The sequence below is a fragment of the Peromyscus eremicus genome, chromosome X (assembly GCF_949786415.1).
Source record: "Peromyscus eremicus chromosome X, PerEre_H2_v1, whole genome shotgun sequence".
In the NCBI taxonomy this organism is placed as follows: domain Eukaryota; kingdom Metazoa; phylum Chordata; class Mammalia; order Rodentia; family Cricetidae; genus Peromyscus; species Peromyscus eremicus.
Genome location: NC_081439.1, coordinates 10,317,299 through 10,336,698, shown reverse-complemented (window position 1 = coordinate 10,336,698; position 19,400 = coordinate 10,317,299). Strand labels below are relative to the sequence as shown.

The window sequence follows — 19,400 nt, the reverse complement described above, 5'->3', positions numbered from 1 at the left end:
AGACAAGATAAGATATCAGTAACCCAAATGAGTGACATATCTAAAAAATATTAAAATGGGAACTGGTAAATCTTCTAGAGCAGAGTTTGCCAAACCTGACAGTATACTAGAACAAATGAAGACATTTTAGACATAACATTTTCCCAGGCCACCTCTCAAACCAATAGTATTCAAATTTGTAGAGATGAGACTTGGCCACCAGTATTTCTATGCTATTCCAGTGTTTAGACAAGCCAGAAAACACATGTTCTAAAGCTGTACTTCCTATACTATCATCAACTGGATGTTTTGATAAAATGCAGATTATGGCTTTTAAAAAGCAGATTTTGGTCTTGTAAACCAGATCCTGATATTTAGTATCCCCAAGAATTTCCTAAGAGCTGCTTCTGGAGAAAGGGCTATGCTTGCAATTTCAAGTTTCTAAAGGGCAGAAAATTACATTTTTTGTCAAATCGTTTTTAAAAGGGGATGTGAAAGTGGCATGTACTTGATACTTATGTGACAGGAATCATGCTAGGTACTTCACTTTTATTATCTCATAAAAACAACCTTTGAAGAAGGTAATTATTCATATTTTAGAAAAGAAGAGATTAAATTAAGTGGATAAATCATTGCCTGCAGTTGGACTGCTAATTTGTGTTCTCTCCTGGACTCAAGCATAGATGTGTCTGACAGAAAGGTTAATGTGCATTGTTGGAAACTCTTAAATGCTAAGCAGAAGTATGTAGAACTGAAACGGTAGACTATGTTTGTAGTTACCCTCTTCATAGGTGCACTCCAGGGAAGAACTGATGTGGCTGAATGTCTTTGTACTCTTTCCTCACATAGAGAGCACTTCCAGGATTAGAATATCAAAGGCGTCCTGGGTAAATGAATAAACAGTGCTAGTGGAAGATAACAAAAGTAAAACACAAATACTCAACAGCTAATTTCAAAAGATCATTGATTCTGGAAGGAGAAATTGTACTGGCTGGGAGTATTTGGCTCTGATTCCTTGATTCAATTATGAACATATTTTTAAATAAAGAAGGCTGTGTTCCTGTGCGACTCTTTTGGTTCCATCTATGTATTTATTTGTATGTTTGGGGGGGATAACATACGCACATGCCATGTGTGATATGGAGGTCAGAGGACAACTTGAGGGAGTAGGTTCTTTCTCCTTCCACCGTGTGGGATTGAACTCAGATGTCAGGCTTTACAGCAAGAGCTTTTACTCACCAAGGCTTCTTGTTAGTCCTCTTCTGAGCTTTTAATGTGCCTTTTCTCTGACCAGGAAGCTGAAAAATGAACTTTTAGAAGCAAAGCGTAGAAGTGGGAAGACTCACCAAGAGAGCAGCAGAGTCTGTGTTCACTGTCAGAAAAACCTTGGCCTCATCTTTGACCGGGGAGATCTGTGCCACGCCTGCTCACTCAGGGTGTGCAGTGAGTGTCGAGTCACTGGCCTTGATGGCAGCTGGAAGTGCACTGTCTGTGCCAAAGTCGCGTGAGTTTCCCGCCTTTCTGTACAAAATCCATATTTGATGACTGACAAGATTCAAATGGAGAAAGTAAGAAATGAGAAAAAGAATTTTAAATTGAGAGTGGATTTAAAAGCACAACCTCGTTACAGGCTTGGCAGGTGTGTGTGTGTGTGTGTGTGTGTGTGTGTGTGTGTGTGTGTGTGTGGTGTGTGTGTGTGTGTGTGTCTGAGAGAGAGATAAGGGAGTGTTCAGTGGGAGAGAAACAGGTAGAAGCAAATATAAAAGTAGGGAACAGTATTTAAAAAACAACCCTGGGCATTATAAAATCGGAGACCTAATGGAATCAGTGTCTCCCTGTATTTAAAAGCCAGCAACATATTTTCTTTTCTATAAGCCCTTCAAGACACCACATGGCTTCTCCAAAGGCATAGACAGAATTCTCTTGGCATTCTTAAACATTTGAGATAACTGACAAGATGAGCATCAAACATCCTGTGTGCTGTATGCATCAGCTGAGATGGAACAGTTACTTAACATTCTCCAGGTCTAGCTATTCATCAAAAAGACAAAGGGTGGCAGCTTTCCCATTAGGCTTCTGTTTAGATCAGTGGTTCTCAACATTTCTAATGCTGCAACACTTTAACACAGTTCCTCATGTTGTGGTGACCTCCAACCATAAAATTATTTTCCTTGCTACTTCCTAACTGTGATTTTACTACTGTTATGAATAATGTAGATATCTGTGTTTTCTGATGATCCTAGGTGAGCCCAAAGGGGTCATGATCCACGGGTTGAGAACCACTGCACTAGGATCTAGGTGTGAAGGCCCTATGTAGGCACCGGCTTGACACCCCCATGGGCAATCATTGTGGGTGTTGTCTTCAGCAATGGGGCCTTGCTGTCAGTTTGTGGAGAGCAATCTACTGTCTTGGCAACAGCCTGGATTGTTTGGAGATTTCCATGGGACCACTTTGGCTAGTGGTTCTCAACATGGGGGTGGGTCACAACCTTTTGGAGGTCACATTTGAGATATCCTACATATCATATATTTACATTATGATTCATAACAGTAGCAAAATAATTGTATGGTTGGGGATCACCACATCCAGGGTCACAGCATTAGGAAGGTTGAGAACCACCGCCTTTGGCCAACAATTTGATTGGATGTAACACAGCCCTAGTACTGGAAGCTTTGTTTGTTGACAGGAAATGGCCAGTTGGGACTCCATCTCCATCTTAGTTTCTATTGCTGCAGTGAAACACCATGACAAAAGCAAGTTGGGCAAGAAAGGGTTTATTGGGCTTAAATTTCCACATTGCAGTCCACTGAAGAAAGTCAGTACAGGAACTTAAACAGGGCAGGAACTTGGAGGCAGGAGCTGATGCAGAGGCCATGGAGGAGTGTTGCTTACTGGCTTGCTCCCCATGGCCTGTTTTCTTGTAGAACCCCGGACTACCAGCCCAGGGATGGCACCACCCACAGTGAGCTGGGTCCACCCCCATTAATCACTACTTAAGCAAATGCCTTATAGGGTTGCCTACAGCTAGGTCTTATAGAGGCATATTTTTCTATTGAGGCTTCCTCCTCTCAGATGACTTTAGCTTGTACCAAGGTCTGTAAAGAATTGTGTTGGGCTGGGCAGTGGTGGCACAAGCCTTTAATCCCAGCACTCAGGAGGCAGAGGCAGGCGGATCTCTGTGAGTTTGAGGCCAGCCTGGGCTACAGAGTGAGTTCCAGAACAGGAGCAAAGCTACACAGAGAAACCCTGTCTCAAAACTGCCCCCCCCCAAAAAAAAAGAATTGTGTTAGAATTTTGATGGAGATTATGTTAAATCTGTAGATTGATTTTGGTAGGATGGACATATTGACTATGTCGATCCTACCAATTCATGAGCATGGGAGATCTTTCCATCTTCTGATATCTTCTTCAATTTCTTTCTTCAAAGACTTGAAGGTTTTATCATACAAGCCTTTCATTTGCTTGGTTAGAGTTACATGCAAGATATTTTATATTATTTGAGGCTAATGTGAAAGGTGTTGTTTCCCTGATTTCTTTCTCAGCCCATTTGTCATTTGTATATGGGAGGGATACTGATTTTTTGAGTTAATCTTGTATTCTGCCACATTACTGAAGATGTTTATCAGCTGTAGTAGTTTCTGGTAGAATTTTTTGGGTCACTTATGTATACTATATCATCTGCACATAGCAATACTTTGAATTCTTCCTTTCCAACTTGTATCCCCTTGATCTCCTTCAATTGTCTTATTGCTGTAGCTAAGAGTTCAAGTACTATATTAAATAGGTATGGAGAGAGTGGACAACCTTGTCTTGTTCCTAATTTAGTGGAATTGCTTACACAAATCTCCCAGGATTGATGAGAAGTTTCTCAATAACTATTTTTCCAATTCTTATCCAATACTTTCTAGGTTGATTCTTAGTATGTATTCTTTTCCCCTTTATCCCATTTCTGTTCGTTCTCTGACATAGCTCAGACCCTCATTTGTTCTGTCAAAAGGACCTAAGGCCTAAGACTCAAAAGCCCTTTATTACATGGATCCTCAGACTTCAATATAAGACAAATTTTTACTTCCATGTATCTATACTAGTTCTAATTACTAAATCACAAGACCTGTGGCCTTATGTTTTTAGATAAGTTCATTTGCTAGATAATATGGGTGGTAAATAAAGGTCTAATTCACTATATCTTTCCTCTGAAAGACAGGAGTCAGATTCTCTTTAGGGTATATTAACAAGAAATTAACTCTTAATGTGTTGAGTTGAATTTGGAGATTGTCATAGAAACTGGCCTACCCAAAAGGAAAGAATCCTTTCCTGTGCTTCCCACTTAGATCACTTGTGCTACATATTTCACTTATTTATTGCATTTCATATTGCTCTTCCTCTGCTATAATATAAGCTCCATAGCCATGAAGACAGGAGATTCAAATAAATCTCTGTTGTTCAGTGATGATGTCCTCATGCCTGAAGGAATGCCTAAAGTAGGTACTCCATGTGTATTTGTTAAATGAGTAGGTGGATGGATGAGCAAGATAATGAAATGATAAATGGATGAATGAATGTCTTCTCCTTAAAGCACATCAGGCTGGAATAAGAGGAAGAAAAAATAGAACAAATACAATTTTATTCTAAGGGAAACATGAAGTTGGGGGGTGGGAAGAAGAGCCATGACAAGTATATCTGCCCTTTAAACAAAGTAAATGTCTGCCCATCACAGAAAAATACAAGTTCTTATTAGAAGATGCAAGTATAAATATTAAAATGTTGAACAAGATGCTTTGCTTAGGAAGTATTAATATATTAATAGAAAACTTCTCAATCAATTGCCTTCTTTTTATTGGTGAAGCTTTAACTTAATCAAGCCAATCATCTATTTGTCTAATTGATCTACTCATCCACACATCTGTCCATCCCTACTACACATTTGGTATTAGCCTATTGGTATAAAAGAGGCTAAAATACAAGGATAGGGAAACATGGAATGCTTTCAATGGCTTCATAGTCTAACATAAAAAATAAGATTATTGTGTTATTTTTTGCACCCATGAAAGAAACTCTTTGACATTCTAAAGAGAAAATAGCTTTTGATGTGTGATTCTTATACTTCTCCAGCAACAATTTTTCTACAGTTGGTTTTTCTGCAATAAATGGAAATTTACATGAGTATTTAATATATGAAAGTCAATGCTTACTTTTCTGGCTGAAAAATCTATTAATAATACTTCCCTAATATTTAAGCTACTTGTTTGGGTGCTCACTGAGACTAAAGCTTTCAATATTGGTAATATTCTGTTTGCTATTCATGGAGTGGTTTTCAATAAGGAAGCATAAATGATATTTTATTGGCAAAGAATGTCCTTTGTTTGTTTTAAGAGGATATTACAGCCCTACTGGGCTGTCTCCATGTTTAATAGACCATTAAATTGAAATTCCCACCCTAACCTCTGAGAGATGAGATGAGTCAGAAGGTGACTCATTCTTGAATCAGTTGGAAGAACAACCTTTATTGTCATTTACCTTGGAGAAGGTTTTATTTCTGAAGCACTGAAAGGTTTATAGCAAGGATTGGTAGAAGGAGGCTGCTTCCTTTGTAGGAATCCATTTTTGCCTTTGTTGCCCCTGAACTACATTTAAGATGTTTTCTTTGCCTGTAAGTGGTTTGCAGTTTCACTATCATATGTACAGGGATTTCTTTGCATTTTTTCCTGCTTGGAAAAGAAGGAACCTAGACCTCTCCGTATGGACAAAGTGTTTGTGTTTCTCTTCCTCTGTTCTTTCAACCCCCAATGGTAGGAATTCAATAAATATGTACTATGTAGTGAATGAATTTATAAATAATAAGTTCAACTAGCTTCCTTGTGATTAACATATGGAAAATAATATCTTAGTGTAGCTTACAAAGCATATCTTATTACAGGTGTCTCCAGTAGTTAATGATAGATAAGCAAACAAAATACTTTGGCTGATATGCCTGTTTGAAACAAGAATATAACTTCTTCACATTTATGTAAATTTCCAAGTAAAGAAAACTTACATAAGCCCCAGGAGTTTAATGTTAATTCAAAGCACAAGCTAACACTCTCGGATAGTCATCAGTCCAATCAGCGTTCACAGATAGTAAGTATGGTGCGTTGTAATGTCAGTCAAAACCCATACTTCAGAGTTCAACTTAGAGGAAACAGTCTATTTTAAGCATTGAGTTGTTTGAATACTACAGTGACATGGTAGATGGATTGAAATCTTATAGCAAGTTCCACGTTTCTTTTTTTATCTTCTCTCATCACTTCTTTATTCTTGCTGCTTGGCCCCAGTTGGCACACATGTGGAAGTGTACACACATTCATTTGAAATGCTAAGCATTGCTGACTATTGCTTTTGTTTCCATATATTCCCCTCATCAAAGCCTTGTTGCAGCTGACAAACATAAATTCTTTTCCGATGATATTACCCAATGGAAAGAGTATGAGACTTGGAGTATGAATGTTGTATCTGCTATCACACCTTTGTAGCTTTGAGGAAATTGTTTAACCCATTGTGAGTTTCCTAGTCTATAAAGTGAGGACTGTCATTGGCAGCTTACAGCTCATAGCAGGGATTGGAGATAGCACATATAAAGTGCCTAGCACATTACTTGGTACCTGGTAGGTACTCAGTATTAATTTCCTGTTCTTCTATTAACTTTCTGTCTACATCCAGAAACTGCAAAGCGGACAAAGGCATTATCTCTGATACTTCAGAGTTCTAAAAATAACAAATTACTCAAGTTCATACCAGAGGTGAACAAATACAGTGACAATAACTATTGTCCTCACACAGATGGCAGGAGGTAGTGACTAACAGCTCTGGAGAAATAGTATTTGTGGTATCTGTTGGCAGCTGTAGGTGTATGGTGAAGACAGTATAGAAGTCCATTTCTTTTAGAATGTAGACTGCTACACATGTAACTGTCACTGTACTATCCTCTGCAACCCTCCCATAAGCACATACACAAGTAAGAGACAAGACTTTAGCACACCCCATTGGATGATTTTCAAGTGCTCAGCTATGTCCTGTCGCTCCTCCTGTTCCCATGTCACTCTGTGACTTCCCGCTCTGTGCTCTCTTTTGACTTCACTTATTTTTCTTGGTTTCAATAGCTCATGTGATTACTTTGGATCCACATGAATGATCTAGGACAGTCTTGGTATTTTAATGTCACCTGATTAGTGGCTCAATTCTTGCTGTAAAATCGGATTACTGCCAGGCGGTGGTGGCGCACACCTTTAATCCCAGCACTCGGGAGGCAGAGGCAGGTGGATCTCTGTGAGTTCGAGGCCAGCCTGGTCTACAAAGTGAGTTCCAGGAAAGGCACAAAACTACAGAGAAACCCTGTCTCGAAAAAAACAAAAAAAAAAAGAAGAAAAAAAAGAAAAAAAATCGGATTACTTTAGTACTTAAACGAGTTTCTGATTGACAGGAATCTTGAAAGAACATGTTTGGAAATTAACATTCCACAAATACATGCATCTCTAGCCTAATTTATAATATATAAGCCTATAAATCTCTGGAGACATATCCAGGAATAATCTATTCAAATTGATTCTTTTGGCAGATCATATCTTCCTTAGATTTGATGCATTTTGTAATCTCTACAGTTATGAATTAACCACTCAATAATCTGTGCTTTTCAAGAGGTTATAGGGCCACCATGAATGAGTGTGGGGAGTACATGGTATGGCCATATTTTCACTGTCTAAAGTTAACAGTTTGATATTTAGTAGAACTGTGGTGAACTTACATCTTCCCTTTGTGTCTTACACTAAGAAGCAAGATTTCAATTACTATGAGGAATAAAGCTGATATCTTTTCCTGGATGAATTTTATATGTGGGATTCAATTACTGATTTTAAAGCACAGTTTGTTGATAAATCTAGATATGATGCTCTGGGGCTAGAAATCTCTATTTGGATCATAGTTGCTTTTCTTCAGCCACCATATCAGACTTGCTAATTCTTGCAAAGTCTCATCCTCATGATACCTTGATTTATATTTTATCATTTCTTTTCTTGTCAACTAAAGTGATTTCCTAATTAGTTTGCTAGTGTCTCATTTCTCTATGCATCTATCCAAATGTTATATAATTGAGTGTGAACTTTAGTGTAAGTTTCCTATTGCCTCCAGAATGACATTTTGGCTTCTTAGCATGGCATTCAAAGGTTGCTATTACATAGCCCAGGCATACCTCTCAATCTCATTTTCCACTATAATCCTCTAAAATCATTTACCCAATAATACAGGACTATTTCCCATCCTCAGCTCATGCCCTTATAATCTATTTCTTTGTTTAATTAGAAATAATTTTAGACTACCTAATGACTTTTATGGTTCTATGTCTTTGTTGTAAGCCTCAAACTGAGGTTTCTAGTAGCATAGCTGCTAAGGGTTGAATTCCAGGAAACTTGATTCATTTCACAAATGTTTACAAACTACAGTACCAAATATTACTGCTAGAAATGGTAACCCAAAGAGCCAAGACTCCTGCCTTCATGTCACTGATGCTAATGAGGTTTGTGGTGAAGACATGAAATGAAGCTAAAATCTTAAAATGATGGAGTAGTCACTCATTCAAGTAAAAATTATAACTTGAAGTATAGATCAGTACCATTTATGTGCAATTTTTACACAATAAAAATACCACAATAAATTTCACCATCTGTGTAACAAATGTATGTTAGTATATATAATAAAAAGAAGAAACTCTTGCTTGAGAGCACAGTCTATAAAAAGCCTATTATTATAGTACCATGTGGGGAGGAGTTGAGTTACATAGAGATTGTCTCTCAGAGAGTTAATAGACCAATGGACAGGACTTATAATTCTTTTTTTTTTAATTTTTATTTTGCAATACAATTAAGTTCCACATACAGGCACAGATTCCCTTGTTCTCCCCCCTCCCGCCCCCCTCACCTTCCCCCCAGCCCGCCCCCCATTCCAATCTCCTCCAGGGCAAAGCCTTCCCCACAGACTGAGATCAACCTGGTGGACTCAGTCCAGGTAGGCAGGACTTATAATTCTAAGATAAAGTTTAAAGCTCTATAGGTCATAGAAAAGGTGAAGACATAAAAGAAAATCACAGACATTCCTAGAGGGAAGATAAGAGGTGATTACACATAGCCACTCTAAGATGGATAGGACCTGTTCTAGTTTCCTTTTTACTGCTGTGATAAAACATTGGCCAAAAGCAATTTGAAGAGGAAAGGGTTTATTTGGTCTTCATGTCCCAAGCACAGTTCATAATTGAGGGAGCTCAGGGTAACAGGAGCAGAAGCGGGAACCGTGGGGGAAAGTTCCTTACTGGCTTTCTCTCTATGGCTTGCCCAGTTTGCTTCCTTATAGAACCCAGGTCTTAGTTCCCAGATGTTACGTCACCCACAGTGGACTGGGCCCTGCCACATCAATAATCAATCAAGAAAATACCCAAGGCTAGTCTGATGGAGACAGTTCCTCAACTGTAGTTACCTCTTGCCAGGTGACACAGTTTGCCTTGACTTGACAAAAAACAGCCAGCACAAGGTTATTCAAGGATTCTTTCCCATCAATTGATTACAACATTCAATTGATTACAAAATCCAGAAAGACATTCCTAACAGGACAGTTTGATTTTCTTTCTGCATCTGTTAGTTCCCTCTTGCTCAGGAATGCATCCCATCACCGTTCTCCTGGAGTATTGTGATAGGCTTTGTCCTGTTCTCTACTATAGCCCAGTATTTATGTTCCATGAAGGAATTTTCCCAAAACAGGTTCTTACTGATGCTGTTATCTCATACGGGGCCTTGGTTGGTCCTCATTTCTTATATTGAAGATCTTTTATCCACACTCAGCATTTTTACCTAAGTGGTTTTGGAAAGTTACCTATGCAAAGCTAAATCATTTAATTTTAGTACCTTCCTTTTGCTCCATGAGCAGGCAGCTGAGGATTATAAGCGGAGAATGGTTTTTTGAAGAGAAGGCAAAGCGTTTCAAGCAAGTCAATGTTCTGGGCACTGATGTTGTTCGACAGTCCATCTTAAGAAGAAGTCCAGGTAACTAATGCAATTATTTGTCTCTAAGCCATTGGTTGGGTTAAATAACTTCCCTATAGTAATGTTGCAGGTGATTTTTTCCCTCTCAATCTCATGGGCCATTTCACAACTTGGTAGCTTAAAATCTAAATCTGAAAATCATACAAATGAAGTCAGTAGAAAACAAACTTCATACTGATTTTCCACATATCTGACATGCTGAGAATTTAAAGGAGCCAGTTATCCTCATCACAGCCTGTTACTTTTCCAGACACATTTCTGGTGTTTTACTAAACATTTAAGAAAGCAACCGAAAACAGGTGAAATAAATGATTTCCATTTTGAAAACAATTCTTGATTTTTTTCACCAAGTTTAATTTCAGATTTTCTTTTAAATGATAGTTTTTAAATTTAATTTTTGGTTCCTAACCAAGCACTGGTATTGTACCCTAAAGTCCCCACTCTCACAAATGGGAACATTGGGAAATACCAAGGAGAATTTTGGTTGTCATAATGGTTAGACTGAGTCAATGGCATTTACTGAACAGGAACCAAGTGTGATAAGCTAATGGGCTTAAAATATGCAGGAAAGTTTTAGTCAATGAAAAATTATACTGGCCCAAAATACCAAAGACAACCAGCTTGAGACTGCTTTCCAATGTACTCAAATTACAATCTAATTGATTCAGGATTGAATAAAGCTTTCTTAAGTGCAAATTTCCCATGCATGGTTTATATAGTAAAGGTGGAATGGGTACCTTTTGGTCTAGGAAGCTTACAACTGATATTTGTGTCACTTTTGGGTGTGGTACTCACAAAGAAGGGCTCCTAAAGGTGAGTCACATCAGGTCTGATGTTAGAGTCAGGTTGAATGAAAATTGTCCAGTCTGCTATAACCTCTCTGTATACTGAACCTCAGTGCCTTCCAGTGTGTGGGCTACATTGCCAGGCATAAGATACATGCACACGTGTATGTCATCCCAGGGAATCTGGCCTCTCATTTCCATGATCTCTGGCTGTGGTGTATTGTGGCACACTTGTGTTCACTACTTCTGGGAGGCTGAGGCACAAAGGTGATGTACTTAAAAGCAGTCTGGATTACATAGTGAGTTCCAGACCAGCCTTAGGAACACAGAGAGAACTTGCCTCAAAACAAAACAAAACACCTATAAAAATAATGCCTATAATCTATTGATTTAGAGATCTCTTGAACTCAGCATTTCATGCCTTAAAGATATCTTTATTGCAGTCTTCCTAGGAAAGCTTATCATGCCACACCTTGCCCTGAAGAGTCCTGGTCTTATTTCTTAGTTATCTCTATGGCATTCAGCAAATTAGAAATACCTATGTATACAAATAACTTGGCATTGAACTGTCATTACCAATTATTATAGGCTTTTTTTGGTCTTGTGGCAACCTAGAAAAATGAGTGCATAAGAGAAATGTGTTATCCTTTCTGCTTTTTGTATGTAAATTTATTTTCTATTTTTTCTCATGAGGATCTGAAGAAATACAAAGCCAAGAGCAAGCCCACCAAGATGTAGACAAGTCAGATACTTCATCTTCTCTCAGGCAGAAAGCCACTCATGATGGACCCAAGAGGAAGGGGTAAGCACAGCCTATCCACTCTAAAATAAATCATCTTTAGTGCTTCATGTCTGATGTGACTTCAGTGACCCAGAGGAGGTGAGAGACTCAACTAGGGTAACATTTTCTCCTACGGAAATGCAGTCTTAAATACTTTCAACCTCAGATTAAAAATTCCCTGGCTGGAGCCACTCAGTGGTGGCCCATGCTTTTCATCCCAGCACTCAGGAGGCAGAGACGGGTAGATCTCTGTGATTTTGAGGCCCATCTGGTCTACAGAATGAGTTCCAGGAAAGCCAAGGCTGTTACACAGTGAAACTCTGTCTCAAAAAAAAAAAAAAAAAAAAAAACAAACAAAACCAAACCCAGACAAAACCCCTGGCTGACCTGAATATATAAGAGTTCTTATTTCATTTGCCTTATTTATTCTTATGTCAAATGATTCCCATTACTTCAGGCAGATCTCTAGTAAGAGTTAGAACCTTTGCTTCCAAATGCCAGTATCCCTTCCTTCTAACCTAACTGCTGGTATATAAAAGCATAGTTACTTGAACATTCTATTCTCTATTTAAAATGTGGGCTTCCTTAAGGAAAAAAAGTCACATTTGATGGCTTCGACTTAGTTCAGAAGGCAAACGTGCATGTTGAGTACTGCAATGAGCAATGGGAGACAGATAGGTCAGAGAGCAAGATGCAAGAAGGCACTGGGAACTGGCAGCGAGGTGCCACAAGTTCCCCCCAAATAAAGACTGTATAGCAAGGGTTCTAAGAGTTCAAAGCACCTCCTGGTGCTCCTCTCTAGGTAGCACTGCATTGTTATTTCATCAGAAACCGATTTGAAATGCTGACAGTGGCTGAGATTGTAGCTCTAAAAGAAGTATGGACTTTTCTCATTTTTTTTCAGTGTTCTGAACTATGGGTGGGAATGAAATTAAAGTGTAGTTTAACTCAGACTCTCTTGACAAACCCCCTTGTTCATTAATCAGCAGAAACAAATGCAAAAGATGTTCTAGAATTTCTTAAACTCCTATCCTAGACATTGAATCCTCCCTGCCCTATTGCATTCATATATTTGTCCGGATTCCCACAATGCCTTGTGCCTGTGAATCTCTTGTCATCTTGCACTCTGACCCGTGCCCCATAGACACACACTTAATGGTAAGCTGTTTTAGTGCTGCCCCAGTGGCTTCTTTACTTTTGTGTTAAAGTATCTAGCATAGTGCCTAACCTTAAAAAGAATCAGGGGATTGACTGAACAAAGCTCTCAGAGCCTCCAGATGCTGTTAAGAGCTATAGTTTGCAGACTTTAGTTCAGGCATCACAGTTAGGGCACACAACTGGAAAACAATAACTGACAAACACAATGAGTCACACAGATCCTGACTCATTCAAACCACCAGAGCGCCAGGCCAACCCCTGCTGGCACTCAAAACTGGCAGCTGTGGTTGTGCCTGTAAGGACGGTAATATCCGGTTAGAGAGGAAAGCTTAACACCTAAAAAGTTACTAAGTTTTAAAGGCTTGTACGAAAATACAAAATGGCAATACATGCCGTCAGGGTCAGAAATACAGCAATGTGTTAATAAGTCACAAGAGATGGCATAGGCAATAAATGACACATATTAAATAAATAGATACGGGCTGTTTTGGGGGTGCACAAGAGTCATCAAGACACACATCAGATTACAAGTGGAACTTGACAAGGAGATTGACAGATGGGTGGGGTTCACATTACCAAAAGGAAGAAGGGGTGATTGTGAGCATCAAAAGCTAGTATTACATCAAGCATCATTCTCACCCCAAATGTAATTTTCCAGCAGAATGAAGGTTCTGACATTTTGACAGTGACATTTTGCTAGGGTCCCTTGAAGCAGAGACAACTTAGCAGATTCTATTAAGATTCTGCCAGTGTCTTTGGAATCCATTTGTTCACTTGGAACATTGTTGAATATAAAATAAGTAAAATGATCATCCTGGTACCATCTTCCTAAAGAAGACAGCTGGGATTCTGTTGTTGTCATATTTAATACTTTTATTTATTCTTTGAAAATTCCAAATGTGTATGCCATGCATTTTGATTTTATCCACCCATACTACTTACCAGCAAATCTCCCTTGGACTCACAAACCCATCTCCTTCTGCACTTCATGTGCTCTTCCAAAATTATTATTATTAATAGACCCCTGAGTCCAATTTTTATTAAAGGGTGTTTAGAAGCAGCCATGTTTGGTGCACTCAATATCCTGGACTAGGACTTGACCTCCATTTCCTCAAAAGCTATTTTTGTTTTATTTCCAATTAACTATATGACATAGTAATGTAATCAGATTTTTCCCAGCATGTAACCTTTCTTTGTAGAAACTTCATTACCAGAGAAGAGGTGCCATGGAAAATATAAAGGCAGATTCCATTAAAGAATGCATGCGCGCGCGCGCGCACACACACACACACACACACACACACACACACACACACACACACACACGAAAGAGAGACAGAGAACACAAAGTGGGTAAATGGGGAAGGAAAGGTGGATTGGTGACAAGTTGGGGGAGTGAATGTAAACAAGACATATTGTACAAAATTGTCTAAGCACTAATAAATAATTTAAAAGATATGTCATTCCCAGTGAAGCTCAGTGATACAGAGCATGCTTAGTAAGAACATAGCACATTCTTTTATTCCCCAGAGTTGTTTTGGGTTCCGTTAATGAGAAAGGTAGTCACAACTCTTAACTGTGCTGTGCTCTACTATGGTGATATTTTATTTGTATTAAAATGTTATTTGTATGTTAATAAATAAAGTTGCCTGGGGGTCAGAGCTATTAGCAAGCCATAGGAAAGCAGGGCAGTGGTGGCATACGCTTGTAATCCCAGCACTTTGTAGGCAGAGCTAGGTAAGTCTCTGTGTGTTCAGGGATACATCCAGTATTGGATACACATGTCTTTAATTTCAATACCAACCACAGAAGACCTGGAGGTCTATACAGACAGGCCGTGAGGAGGCGGTCATGTGGTTGGGTTTACAACCAATGAGAAGGCAGAACAGGAACTCTATATAAAGACTTTAACACAGGGGTAGCTCTGGTTCGGAGAGGTAGGACCACCGCAGGAGGAAGGGTAAGGTTTTAGCTCTTAGCTCTGACCTCTTGGCTTTCTTCTTTGAAATTGGTTCTGTGTTTCTTATTTAATAAGAAGGTTGGTTACATCTACACTCTGTGTTGACACCTTTGTTTTTCCAAGAGACAAGTCATCTGCAGTTCCCTACTCTGAGCATGCTTGCAAAGAGTCCCAGCCCAGAATATGCTTCTCCCTCTCAGCTGCCACTGATGAGTTTCCAAACTAGGCAGTCTTTTGCTTAGCAGGGACAGAGCCCTGGCTTATCAACAGGTAGTATGATGGCTGGGGAATTAGAGGCCCTGGCACCCAACTACCCAGAACCCCTCAGCCATGGCTTTTTATTGAACAATCATTTATTGGTGAAAGTAATATAAACTATTTTTATTATTCAATTTTGGTGCTGGAGATCAAACCCTGGTCTTTGCTCTTACTAAACATGCTCTGTATCACTGAGATACACTTGAAATTATATTATGTATATTATATATACATAAAATGTATATAGGCGCTTTGCCTTCATGAATGTCTATGCACTATGTGTGTGCCTGGTGCCCAGGATTGCCAGAACAGGGTGTCAGTATAACTGGAGTTATACACTATTGTGAGCCACCATGTCGGTGCCGAGAGTTTAGCTTAGGTCCTCCAGAAGAAGAGTCAGTAATTTTAACTGCTAGATTGTCTCTTTATCACCTCCTTTATTTTTAACCCATCAAGAGCTATTTGTGATATCTAAATATTCTTGGATATGTGGCCTTCCACTTGAGTGTGGTTGACTTACCAGGGGCTACATTCTTAGAGAAACCTGACTCTCCCAATCCTAGAGATTGGCAATTGCTCCACAAGTAGGGGGAGGGATTTAGTCCCCAATTCTCCTTTCCATCCTGGGATTTTTGTCTGGCTTTGGCTTACACATGTTTGTTTGTTTGTTTGTTTTGTTGTTTTTGCACACTATCACCACCACTGTGTGTTCATATGTGCAGCTATCATTCTGTGCCCAGAAGATATTGTTTCCTTGTGGTTGTCCATCACCTCTAGCCCTTACACTCTTCTGTCCCCTCTTTGGAAATGATCCCTGAGCCTTGGGAGGAGTGGTGTAGCATATATGTTCCTTTTCGGGCTAAGCGTTCTGCAGTCTCACATTTTCTGTACCTTTCCCAGTTGTGGGTCTGTGTTAATCACCGTCTACTGCAAATCAAAGGTTCTCGGATGGGGGTGGACAGATGCATAGTCTGTGGTTACAATGAAAGAGTTTTCTTATCTTACTCTTGAACTCATGTTTATTTTCAGATTTCTTCTGAGCAAGTTCAGATCAACAACCAGAGGAGAAATCAGAACTCCAAAACCTGAAAGTGGGAGGAGCTATAGCTTGGATTTAGACAGTCAAACTCTTCAGAGTTTCAAGTCAGCCCCTGGTTCAGACAGGTAAGTGACATACAAACAGAGCAATGGGCAGCCTGGGAATCAGGTTGATAACCTTTCACCCACATAGGGAACCGAAGTATCTGTAAAGGATTGGCACCCGGAGAATGCCTAACATATAATACAAAAAGGCAAGAAGATGCTTTCCAGTTGTTATAGAAAAACTTTCCTCTTGACTTACAGCTATTAGAAACATTTGTGTCATGTGAAGGGGTGCAGCCTTATGTTTGGGGAGTTGGGGCTATAAGTTCAAATAGAGATGTACAAGGCAGAGAATTCTTTCATTGATTTCTTGTTATTTTTCTGTTTCAACTTCTAAAACAAAAACCTCTAAGTGTCATATTCATTCCTTGCAGCTTTCAAAAAATATTAACAATTTCATCATGTGTGTTGCCCTAGAGCATTTCTTTGTAATTCCATTTATTTCTTGTTCCACTGCCTCTAACTGATTTTCAGATGGGTCAAGTGAGAATCTCCTGTGCATACTGTCATCACTTGTCAGGAAAAGCAAAGAGAAAAAGAACGGATAGCCAAGAGCACAGTCACTTCTAATCAGAGTTGATTTTCTGGCGCGTTTTGGCATAAGTCAGGCCTTATTTTCATAACTATGAAAGCTAAAAGTAAGAAAAAAATTATCCGCTTTCATGGTACATTGATTTGTCCACATGCTAATTCCATTTTGTTTCTGATTGCTCAGGCTGCAGCAATCCTGTTAGTATTTCTGTTCTTTTCTCTCTAGGTTCTACAAGCAGAATTTCATTTTTCTTATAACACCTTGCCCTTTTTCTCATTGTGGTGCTGAGTATGGAACCCAGGAACTTACATGTTGTAATCTAGTATATAGACCAGAACTATATATATATATATCTCCAGAGAGGGGACATTCTTTTGATTATTGGTGCTTTTATTAATGATAGCTGTTCATACTTTTTCTCTGGCATTCCTCTACACATCACTTTTTTATAAGAATGTAGAGAAAAATATAAGAAAAATAATTTATTATCCACTTTCAGAGGATCAGTGTTGTATTCAGAATTTTCCAAATTTTCAAGAATGTAGATATATTCCCTGTATGATTAAATAATCCCTGTGTTATTACAACATAAACAAAGCATCTTTGCCCTTGAAATAGTTTTGCTTTACTTCCCTTCTTTTTTTATTTATTTTACATACTGACCACAGTTTTCCCCCTCCCTCTCCTCCCGGTATGCACTACTTCCTCTCTGTACCCCCAATCTACTCCATTTCTATTCAGATCAAGCCACACAACTGTAACATATAGGCAGAGTGCCTAGGTCAGTCCCATGCAGGCTCGCTGGTTGTCAGTTCAGTCTCTGTGAGCCCCTGTGAGTTCAGGTTAGTTGATTCTGTGAGTTTTCTTGTGGTGTCCTTGACCCCTCTGGCTCCTACAATTCTTCCTCACCATCTTCTACAGGATTCCCTGAGCTCAGTCTAATGTTAGGCTGTGGGTCTGCATCTGTTTCCATCAGTTGCTGGATGAAGCCTCTCTGATGACATTTGGGCTAGGCACCAATCTATGAGTATAGCAGAATATTATTTGGCTTTATTATATTGATATATTTCCCCCTCCAGTCATGTTTGGTTCTATCCTAGGTCTCTGGGTCATCCAGTCTGTGGGTCCTGCTGCTCCAAGCAGTATCAAGGGCAGACTTATATCCTGGCATGGGTTTTAGGCTAGACCAGTCATGGTTGGCCACTCCCACAATCTCTGCACCACCCTAACTCCAGCACATCCCGTAGACAGGACAGACTGTAGGTTGAAGGTTATGTGGCTGGGTTGGTGTCCCAATCCCTCCACTTGAAGTCTCGCCTGGTCACAGGAGATGGCCAGTTCAGACTATGTATCCACTATTGCTAGGAGTCTTAGCTGGGATCATCCTTATAGATTCCTGGGAGATTCCCTTGTGCCAGGTTTTTACCTGACCCTGAAATGCTCGCCACCCCTTTCCAGTAGTCTCTTTCAGTGCTCTCCCCCTCTGTCTGCCCCCTAAACTGACCTCTTATTTTCCCTGTAGTTGCCTGGTTTTTTTTTCTTTTTTCTTTTTTTTTTTTTACTCTTTGTGGGGGGGGCTGCCACTCAGCTCTCAAATAAATACATGGAGACTTATTCTTATTTATGAATGCCCAGGCTTAGCTTGGCTTATTTCTAGTTAGCTTTTTTTTTTTTTTTTTTTCGAGACAGGGTTTCTCTGTGTAGCTTTGCACCTTTCCTGGGACTCACTTGGTAGTCCAGGCTGGCCTCGAACTCACAGAGATCCGCCTGGCTCTGCCTCCCGAGTGCTGGGATTAAAGGCGTGCGCCACCACCACCCGGCTTTTTTTTTTTTTTTTTTTTTTTTTTTACTTAATTTATCCTGTTTCTCTTTAACTACGTTTGCCTCTGGGCTTTTACCTTTCTTTATTCTATATATCTTTCTTTCCTTCTTACTCCATGGCTGGCTGGGTGGCTGGGTGGCTGACCCCTGACATCCTCCTGCCTCCTTTTCTCGCTCCTCCCCTTTTTTACTTGAGCCTAGATTTTGTCTCCTATTTGTTCTTTCGGCCTGGCTGCCCCACCTATAGCCATGCTACTTTGAGTTATTTGCCTTATACGAACTCATCAGGAATGAGGGGCTTTCTCCCCATGATCAGGGTGTTCATACTGTGATTCCAGCAATGCCAGATGGGCGTGTTTCATCAAATACTGGTGTTTTGACACAAGGCTTTCTTGTAATTATAAACTGGAAGACAGGCTGTAAATAGACTTTAAAAATACTTGTATTTCTTCTTTGGAAATTTCATATATGCATACAATGTACTTTGATCATATTCATTCCCCACTTCCCCCTCCAGCCTCTCCCAGATGCCTCCTTTATGTCTGCAAAGAAGACTTTATCTTTTAAGTTGTGAATACCTGAAATAGTTTGTAGATAATCCAAATATTGTCATCAGAGTTGTTCGACTTTAGCATGTCAAGAGCAAGGCTTTCCTATTAAGAAAATGAAGATGCTCAAGAGATTAGTAGAGCAAACTGCCCTTTCCCTGGACTATTTATTGACCTTGGTGATGACTCATTAATGGATTGCCATAATGAGCTTCATTCCAAGTGATTCTTTAGAAGTTGAGGTGTGTGTGGGGGGGTATCTTTTCTTAACTGTCATCTAAAGAGACTGTGAGATGCCCATCTCTTTCATCTATGACCTGACCCAGTTAGGCAATTATTTTCTTTTCTTCTTGATAAAGCATATTTCTTCATG

At 39.5% G+C, this 19,400-nt stretch overlaps 1 protein-coding gene across 4 annotated transcripts in view; it reads left to right on the top strand.

The window, feature by feature from the left end:
- Sytl5 (synaptotagmin like 5) overlaps nucleotides 1–19,400 on the top strand; it is a 342,067-nt gene that overhangs the window by 132,575 nt on the left and 190,092 nt on the right. For 3 of the 4 annotated variants that reach the window (XM_059250097.1, XM_059250098.1, XM_059250095.1), the window contains 4 exons: nucleotides 1,274–1,483; nucleotides 9,926–10,041; nucleotides 11,520–11,628; nucleotides 16,013–16,147. In XM_059250097.1, coding sequence (XP_059106080.1) covers nucleotides 1,274–1,483; nucleotides 9,926–10,041; nucleotides 11,520–11,628; nucleotides 16,013–16,147 — 570 coding nt within the window. The remainder of the gene's footprint in view (nucleotides 1–1,273; nucleotides 1,484–9,925; nucleotides 10,042–11,519; nucleotides 11,629–16,012; nucleotides 16,148–19,400) is intronic. The other variant, XM_059250096.1, reaches the window with a different exon arrangement.